The sequence below is a fragment of the Papaver somniferum genome, chromosome 8, assembly GCF_003573695.1.
Source record: "Papaver somniferum cultivar HN1 chromosome 8, ASM357369v1, whole genome shotgun sequence".
Classification (NCBI taxonomy): domain Eukaryota; kingdom Viridiplantae; phylum Streptophyta; class Magnoliopsida; order Ranunculales; family Papaveraceae; genus Papaver; species Papaver somniferum.
The window spans coordinates 28,772,848-28,782,786 of NC_039365.1; the positions used below are offsets into that span (position 1 = coordinate 28,772,848).

Consider the following 9,939-nt stretch of genomic DNA (forward strand, 5'->3'; position numbering starts at 1 on the left):
GCTTACTCTGATCTGCTAATCTCATTTTCATGCCTATACATATAGTGGGAGAAAAGAAGTAGTTTAGCATATCCAACTACTTCAACATGTTTTGGTGCACCTGAAACATTCGTGTGCAGATTAAGCTCACCTGCTTTACAATGTTGTACCAAGAAAAAGTTATATAAACTATATAGAATAATTGAATGATATTATTACAGAAACTACAGATTTACCTTAACAATTAATTGATAAATAGTAAACTCAAAAAAAGAATGGAAAAGAATTTTTTGTTCTGAATTTGAACAATTTTTTTTTTATGTTCCTGATCTCAGTTACTGAATACACGCCAACTAACCCACAACTAGAGCACAAGTTCTTTCTTCAGCTGTGGCGAGACTTTTGTATCGCGGTGTGCCATTACGGTATGTACGGGTTTCACCAAATGATGAAATACCTTGAACTTTTAAACCTGTTTCTCTGCAATTTTAATGTGAAACTCTCAGCCAGATCTAATAGTCTCCAGTACCTGAACAACTTCAGCCATGCTTGGTCTTCTTGAAGGCATTTCAGAAGTGCAAATTAATCCCAGCTTCATTACTTGAATTAACTCACTCTCTACAAACCCCTGCAAGCTTCGATCGAAACAAAGTGAAGCTGAACCTTCCTCTAACAAACCCCTAACATAATCACAAAGAACCACCACCTCGCTTGCTGCCGGACTCTCCACAGGTTTCTTTCCGGTAACAAGCTCCAACAAAATTATTCCAAAACTATAAACATCACACTTGTCGCTGAATGTCAGACTTTGACAAGCTAACTCTGGTGCAACGTACCCTACAGCAGTATGAAACTTGGCTAAACCATAACTATCTAACAACGGTAGTAATTTCAACAATCCGTAGTCTGATAATTTTGGTTCATATCTTTCATCTAAAAGTATGTTGGTAGATTTAATGTTCAAATGCAGAACTTGTGGTTTGCAATCATGGTGTAGGTAAGCAAGCGCTCGTGCAGTTCCAACAGCAATCTGAAACCTTCTAGACCAGTTAAGTTGTCCACTGCTAGTGCTGGTGCTGGTACTAGCACCGGGATGAATATATCCATGAAGATGTTGATAAAGATTTCCGTTCGAAACGAATTCAGATAGAATTAACTGCATTGTAGACGACCAATAGTAGCCTTGAAAAGCAACCAAATTTGGATGGTGAAGATTACCCAGTCTCCCAATCTCTTGTTCAAATTCATCTTGGTTTCTAATCCTTCCCAAAGTTTCGAGTTTCTTCACTGCAATGGAAATCCCACCTTCGAAATTGGTTTTGTAAACTGTCCCTATTGCACCACCACCAATCAAACAGTCTTTATCTAGCAAAGCTTTGGTACCTGCTTCCCAATCTTCATATTTCGAAGGCAAGCTCTTGCTGAAGAGAACCAACTTACCAATGATGAGATTCGAATCTGTTGATGCCGGTGGAGTACTTTCCAAAGCAAAACTCTCATCCTTTTTCCTTTTTCGAGCTCTAATGTTCATGACACATATGATACAAACTCCACAAAGAATAACTACAGCAGCTACAATCGCTACTATTGCAGAAACACTCAACACTCTTGTTTTTCGGGACCTCGTGGTACCGCCATCACCAGTCATAGAGCAGGGAGTATCTAGAGGAACTCCGCATAACGAAGGATTCTTGGAGTAAGCTGTGGAACCAAATTTCTGAATTATGGGACTAAGAGGAATTGAACCAGACAGATCATTGGATGAGAGATTGAAATGAGTTAACAAAGTCAAATTTCCAAGTGAAGGCGGAATAGGTCCTGCTAAAGAATTCTCTGACAAATCAAGATACTGAAGTCGAAGCAATTCACCAAGACTCATTGGTATAGTTCCATTAAGACGATTACGGTGTAGATCAAGGATCGTCAAGTATGTCATGTTGTTCAATGTCTGAGGTATTTCTCCTTGTAAATTGTTGCTAGACAAATCCCTGCAACAAAAAAGCTTATATAAAAAACTCAACACTCTCATTTCAATCCAATACCAAAACAGTGTCTATCTACACATTAACATAGAAGCAAGTATTATAAGCACTTACAATTCGAGAAGAAACCGGCATTTGCTCAAATCACCAGAGATACCACCAGAAAGTTTGAGATTATGCAAGTCAAGCACTTGAAGAAACTCAATACTGCTAATCTCATCTGGAATGGTTCCTTGAATCACATTATCACCCAATCTTAAAACAGACAGTTTCTTCAAATTTCCAATCTCAACTGGAATTCTACCATCCAACTTGTTAAACCCTAAATCCAAAACCCTCATATTCCTACAATTTGATATACTCACTGGGATCTCCCCTACTAACCCATTCCCAGAAACATCGAAAACCTCCATTCTGTCACTACACATCCCAATATCAGGAATTTCCCCAACAAATTGATTAAATGATGCATTAAAATAACTCAAATTCTGAAATGAGACAACATCAAATGGAACAAACCCATCAAATGCATTACTCCCTAAATCCAACAGTTGCAAATTTTGACACTTCAAAACCTGTTCTTGCACAATCCCAACCAATGAATTCCTCCTCAAAGAAATATACACAAGACCCAAAATCCCCCCACAAATTTCTTCAGGAAAAGCCCCACTTAAATCATTAAAACTAAAATCAAATCCAATGAGACTCGAACAATTAGACATTGAAGCTGGAATAGACCCAGTTAGATTATTATTCGAAAGCGAAATGAACTTCATTTTGAGACAATTTGTGAATAAATTATCAGGTATTTCATCAGTAAAACCATTCCTTGATAGATCCAATAACCTAAGATTCTTATATGTACCTAGAAACTCAGGGATTGTTCCAACTAAACCATTACTACTCAAATTAAGCTTCCACAGATTCTGAAACTCACCAAATTCCAATGGAATATTACCAGTAAATCTATTACCATACAAAGATAAAATCCTAAGTGATTTCAATTTTGATAAACTTGGTGATAATACTCCTTCTAAACTCATATTCCATAACACAATCTTCTCTACATTACCTTCTGAATTACAGAGAACCCCATTGTAATCACCACATTGATTCCTATCCAAACCCCATGAATTCAAACTGTTGTATGGATCATTTGAAATGTTCCCTTTGAATTGTAACAAAATTTCTTTCTCTGATTGAGAAAATGTGGATCTAAAACATAATTCCATGAATATTAGAAGAATCATATGAAAAGTACACACCTTTAACTTGAATCTTCTCATGTTAGAAAAAGGGGCCTTTCCAGAAATTGAAAAAAAGAATCTTAATTTCTCAACATTATAGTATATTCACAGAAGAATCAGTACTAAGAAGAACCCATGATCAACATTGAAAAATAATAACATCTTCTTCTATTCATCAGAATCACTGTTTAAGAGAGTACTGTTACTGTATGAAGAAGAAGAATCAAAGATCATAAGTTGAGTGAAGAAGAAATTGGTGTATTGATCTCTTCTTCTCATGGCAGTAATCTTTGACTGCATGCAAATGGATCTCCACTTACTCACTAGCTAACACCAAGCTAGTAGAAATAGTGGCTTGAAGGGTTCAAGAGAAGAAGTAGGTTGGAGAAAAATGGAGTGACAGATTGAGAGTAGAAGGAGAAGGAAAAGCAGGTGAGGAATTCAATAGATGCTTTTAATGTTGTCTGTCTGCTACTCTCTCATATTGCTGCGTGTATGATAGGGAAGAAACTGAAGAAAGCACGTGCAGCTCTTTCTTTCTCACTCGCTGCTCTGTCTTTCTGAGTTTTTACACCACCATTGATGATGTCCAACAACCCCAAACATACCAAACCAGTTCAATTAAATATTATAAGAAAATAAATTGAATTTTTTAGATTAGTCACTCTTTAGGTCTAATTTTGTACTACTATTGTTTTGGGTTGGCCGTTTGGGACTGTGATATTTGGAGAGAAGACAAATAGAAGAATCAAAAAGTGGAACATATGAGTGAAGAAGCTATTAGGATCTGATGCTACTACTTTGGGGCCTATAGGACATACCTTTTGTGTGTTGCTAACCGTTCATGTGAGCTGAGCTTGAGCTTATGCTTGTTAGAAAATTAGCAACGCTTGGCATTTGCCTAAAATTGCATCAGGATACTATTATTATTATTTGACTGTGTGGTATCGATTGGAGTAAATTATCATAATCTACATGCTTTCTACCCGTTGATAGCATATTATTTTTATACTTGCAAATTTGCAATGTCTATGAGGTTTTTTTACTTACAGATCCCTGAATATTGGAAAGTGGACCGACTCACAAGAGAGTAGTAGTAGTACACTGAGAGTGAATTTGGTAGTGGGAATCCTTGCTGTTGTGGATGTTTGTCATGTATCTCTCTTATTTATAAGATGAACAGAATCTTTGTTGTACAAACAGTGGGTCTCTCTCTCTTTTCATAGTCTCTTGCTTGCTCAGACCACATAAACACAAACCCATGTTGGTGGTGTTGGGGTCAGGGCCTGATGACTTTACAGGCAGCAGCTTTACCAATACTTCCAAGGTATTTTTGTTTATTCACGACCAACACGACACAGAGTTTTACTAGTACTATATTGTGATGATGCAGAATCTGACATCCATTATTAATTAACTAGTTGCTTTTCTTCATTCTCTTTTTCTTATGGTGATACCTAAAAAATACTTCAAATGAATGCTACAGAGTACAAACACCTTGCAAGCCTAAATGCACAGTGCGGTCAGTGCCTGTTTGACTCGTATACTGGTTCGGGTTTTTAGATGTTGAAAGGGGAAAAAGTTGGCAACGGGAACAAAATTGAGAGTGACAGAATGGATTAATGCTGCTTAATTCTTTTCTTGAAAGAGCTTTTCGATATGTTTTATGCACTCGAATTGCTTAAAGTCCAACTCAACATAACGTATAAAATCTTTGTGAAAGAGCAAGTCAAAAGGTATCTAGAGTTGACAGAAGACGAGAGTGATGCATACCCACAGGCCAAAACCGTGTAAAGACTTTGTAGGGACAGATTGTGCTAGTCCAGGCTTTTGGTGTTATCATCAACCATAAGAAGACTTGAAGTCAATAAAAATGATTAACCCACGAGAGAAAGGCCAAGATTTTGCGGCCAACTTAAAACCACGCCTGTATAAGAGTTCCGAGAGTAGTTGCTCTCTGTCGGTGTAGATCTACTCCAAGAAATTAGATTCTATTGATTGACAATCTTATTGTACGGGTTCATATTGATGAATTTAGACAAACATAATTAATTAGGTGAGTAGACACGCTAAACTTCATAGGCATCCATAATCCTCCTACTTGAGGAAAATGATTATGAAAGTGTGCTCAAAATTCCCACATAGGTAGATTAGTTCTCAAGTTAACATCAAGCAGTTGAACCATCATCATGATGGGTATTAGAGACCTCAGCAAGCTTTAATTACAACCATTTACTTTTTCGTTTGGGCAAGGATGCAGCTTTGGCAAGAAAACATTAATGAGAGAGTATAATCTATCAGAAGAAAATCTGTCAATTTAAAGATATGAGAAGTTCATGAAGGATAAAGATCCTAGTTGTATTTGACCATCAATAAAATTTGTTGTTTCAACCTTCCTATGAGTCTGGACCATCAAAAAGTTAAGAGAGGGGAACCAAAACGGATAAGAAACTGAGCCAAGAGTCCGAATGTGACTCTTGAACTGAAGCTAAGATATTAACACTTGGGGAAAGTTTCAGTCATAGGTCTAGTAGTATGGATTACAGACTATAATTTACTGATGGTGGGTTTCGTAAGTATATATTCAAAATCCCAAAGTCACAAAATTCGCGTTACCCTGCAATTTTTATTGTATGACCTTTTAAGAACTGCCAACCATGATTTATAGTGGCATTGGATCATAGATATCCTAGACCTTGGATAACATAACAAGGTTTATAAGAAAACCTACTGTAGGAGGGTTTTACCACGATCTTATCAACTTGCTGTAAGAGAAAACATTGTCAGTGGCCCTCATAGTTGTTTCAGTCTTTCTATTTCTTTGTCTCAATTAGAGACGATGAAACCTATAAACCATCATGTACAAATTCCTTTCATCACTTGCACCAAAATAACATATACACATTACACACTGGTTAATATAAATCAATGTTCAATCAGGACGTGGTTCAAGTGACATACCATTTGACCCTTTTATGCGCCAAGCGTGTTGCAGGCAAATATATGTAGCAGGTTGGCACACTTTAAACATCATTCAGGTTATAAAGGCGCAGAGTCCGAAAACTTTGGGGATTCCACCACCACCCAAATGCAGGTGTGTGTCGCACTTCGAGAGAAGTTGCAGACCCCGGCAGTGAAATTGCTGCATATAATAATCCAAACTCCCATCAGTCAAAAATTAACCCTACATCAGCATTCTTCATCTTAACAGCGTCTCTTCTTCATCTTGTAGTTTCTTGAGCGTCTTCTTTGCATAGAGTGTGATAAAAACTGTTGCACCAACTGTTAAAACGAATCCAATGGCGTTGTAGATAATTTGAGATGTCGAAAGATACTGGTGACCTTGTGTGGCATCTGCCAAGCTTGCAACTAAAATCCCACTGTTAAGACACAAATTTACCCACAATTTTAGAAGATAACTACGACAACACAGATGCATTCAAGGAAAAAGAAAAGCCGTTATATTCTACTGCCTCAAATAAAGTACAGGATTCATCTTAGGCAAAGAAGAAAAAAGAAAATGTCAATACTTTTCACACTCAAATCTTCAGCGATTTAAACTTAGATATATATAAGAAAAACCAAAACAACAACGTAAAATCATATAAAGGGATATTGAACTAATTCTTCTGCCAGAATATGGAAGAGAAAGATATATACAAATCGAATGACATGGTTCCATCTTGTCTCCCAAAAATTCCTTGGTCGGATGCCCTTGTCCAAGTCATGCTTATGCTATTACCAAACAGTAGGCTGCTAGAAGTTGCACCCTATGTCTTTCTAAAACATTCAAGAAACAAAATTGTGGCCAGGGCCGCCAGGCAACATGCACGCAAGCACATATAACAGCCACAAGCTGTGGACCTCATTGAATAGGTGATCATAATTCCAGTCACATGTGAAACAAAACTCTCCGGCTCTAATAGTTGTGAAGTGGAGTGAACTTCATAAACAGACCACCATAGGTAAGGAGTAAGGTTCACTAACGAGGCATTGCTGTCACAACAGCATAGCTCCATACTGCACTTTTATGTCTCCGTCTTATCCAAAAAGTTACCTTACACGTTACATGGCAAAGAACAATAGGATGGAAGACTAACAAAGCTTTATAGAGTCTTTGTTCACTAATGGTTCAATTACAATCCCAGCGTACAATTATGTAGCACACTAATCAAACTAAGAGACGCACAATGAGTATCTATTGTACTATATACATTGCCAACGTCATGCAAAGTGTTAAATGCAATAGCCTCATGCACATTTGAGATAGGGAGAGAAAGAAAACCTGTAGATTGAAACAAAGATTTCCGGCACCACTCCTACCAGCGACCCAAGTATATACGGACAATATTTAACACCAGTGGCAACAGAAGCGTAATTGAATATGATAAATGGAAAAGGTGAAATTCTAAGTAAGGCGACAGCTCGAAATTGATGAAACCAATCTCCTTCACCGGCTAATCTTATGATAGCAGCTTTGTCTGGCCATTTTGCCAACCACACCTGCATATAATCGAGGTTTTAAATAATTCATAACACAAACTCCTTTCCAGTGAAAGATATATGGTCAATGAGAAATACAAAAAGTAACAGTCACTGACCTGGATTTTATGATGAAAGAGAGAACCAATGAAGAACGGAATTGACATGCCGATACTAAACCCAGCTAGAATTAACAGAAATCCATATCCATAACCAAAACTAATGCCAGCTACCCACATAGAAGGGGAAGATGGAATGCACAGGGCAGGGAATAATGTCATAGAAGCAAACAATAGAGCCGCCAGCACCTTAGGACTGAATGTTCTCATTTCCCAGTCCAGGATTGGAACAATCTCCTGCCAAACCACAAGGCAACGATCAGCACCAAATTCAAAGTGCAGTTGATAACAAAAAAATCCAAATGAAACTGAAAAAGCTAGACACAAATGTTCAGTCAGTCGGTCATATCTTGAACTTCCTGCTCCAAGCATATGCTGACTAAAACTTTCTAGTACAAAAAGCATTTATCTTTAGTTAATAGCTCAATATTTAATTGTTATCATATTACATTTCAAAAAAACTTCTTGCAACGCAGTTTAAGATGAATTGGCACTCTACTCACTCCACATGCTACTGGTAATTGTTTACCAACACATCAACCTAATAAAAACTTCATCAGAAACTAATGGCACATCATGACACGATCATTAAAATACCGACCGACAAACACAAGCAAAAACACAAATCCTTTCAAAATCAGCAAGCTGCAAATTACAGAAACTGCCAACTAAATATTGTAGCTTGAAACTTCAAAGCCACCTTTTATGCTAGTTCACGTATTCCCGAAAGCAGGATTTTAATCGCATGATCAGTAGCAAAACACACCATCATCTTTCTTTTGTCTGTGTAACATCTATCTATCCTTGCATGTGAGAACAGAACAACCATAAACACTCCAGTACCCACCAAACAGATGACTTCCAATCTATATAAAGAAACAATTATCCACAACAACAAAAAACTCCTTATAAGGAGCTGCATTAGTGTAATAGACAATCTACGATACCCCTCAATAAAATGCATGATCAGTAGCTAAATTAATGATCAGAAATCTCAAAAAGCAGCATAACTCCATATCAATTCACAAAACTGCATGTATCAGGAAACCCCAAAATTGAGATAAATAAAAAACACAAACCTTATTGAGAAGGAAAGGTCCAACCCAGATGAGAAAAACAACAGCAACAGTAGCAATAACAATCCCTAATAAACCCATCTTGAACCACCAACACCAATTAACCCCTTTCCTAGGTGATAATGGTGGTTTCAAAATCTCTTCAACTTCATTATCAGAACTTCTCAGCGTCACATAATCTTCATCTTCTCGATCCATTTTCACTTTTATTAACAATGGTGTTACCACTTCATCCTTACCATCATAATATGTCATCACTCTTACAATAAAATCAATCAATTTCGATTAAGATCCCAAACCCAAACACAATTTAGAAAAAAGCAAAGAATAATTAAAGTTTAAAAAAAAAACAGTGTGATTGAAGAAAACCCCTAAATCCAAAAAAGTATAAATAACCAAACTTTATCCTCCTACCCACCAAATAACAATTATTATTATTTATAACCCTAAATTCAAAATTCGAAAATCAGAAACCCTAGAAATCTAAATTGAGAGTGGTTTCTTCTTCTTTTTGTAACGGAAAAGAAAACAACCGGCTTCAGATAAGAATTACGAAATTGCCATAAGATGAAGCCTTCTGTTTCTTTCCTTCTTTCTGTCTGTCGATCGGCCCCGCAGAGAGAAAGTCTGTGAGTTCTTCTTCTGTTGGTTGAAATCTATTTAACCATTAAAAAATATATGCCAGGTGGAAACTATTTTATTATTACGTGGCGGGAAGTTGTTAGAATTTGACAACTAGGATCACGGTTCGGTTTGGTGACGTTATTAGCGTGTTTGGGCCGTTAAGTTATTTGGTGGAGTGCAAGACAGATGCTTTCTACTTCACTCTACCGTTAAGTTGTGGTGTAGAAGTTTAGGTTTTGTTTGAGAAAAATATCTTTTGAAAGGTCGGTAATAGAATAAGACATGGACATCTCACTGGCCACTGTTGTAAAAAAAATTTAAGGCTGCCTTTTTTTGTTTTTAATTTTCGGAAATGTCAAAATCAGTGGGCTATGATGATTCCTGATGGAGGACTATTGCTACAGGAAAGAAAGAAAACTCTTACTGAGGT

At 37.0% G+C, this 9,939-nt stretch overlaps 2 protein-coding genes across 2 annotated transcripts; both read right to left on the reverse strand.

Annotated features, from left to right (window-relative positions):
* Positions 1 to 252: 252 nt before the first annotated feature.
* LOC113306792 (probable LRR receptor-like serine/threonine-protein kinase At1g12460) lies at positions 253 to 3,829 on the reverse strand. The gene is made up of 2 exons (XM_026555713.1): positions 2,076 to 3,829; positions 253 to 1,967 (listed from the first exon to the last, which is right to left on the reverse strand). Exons 1-2 carry the CDS (start codon positions 3,245 to 3,247, stop codon positions 482 to 484), a joined length of 2,658 nt encoding a protein of 885 aa, XP_026411498.1. The 5' UTR covers positions 3,248 to 3,829; the 3' UTR covers positions 253 to 481.
* A 2,141-nt stretch (positions 3,830 to 5,970) lies between these two features.
* Positions 5,971 to 9,508, reverse strand: LOC113304688. Its single transcript, XM_026553830.1, has 4 exons — positions 8,889 to 9,508; positions 7,810 to 8,046; positions 7,494 to 7,711; positions 5,971 to 6,588 (listed from the first exon to the last, which is right to left on the reverse strand). The coding sequence occupies exons 1-4, from the start codon at positions 9,138 to 9,140 to the stop codon at positions 6,408 to 6,410; spliced, it is 888 nt and encodes a 295-aa protein (XP_026409615.1). The 5' UTR covers positions 9,141 to 9,508; the 3' UTR covers positions 5,971 to 6,407.
* Between the last annotated feature and the right edge of the window lie 431 nt (positions 9,509 to 9,939).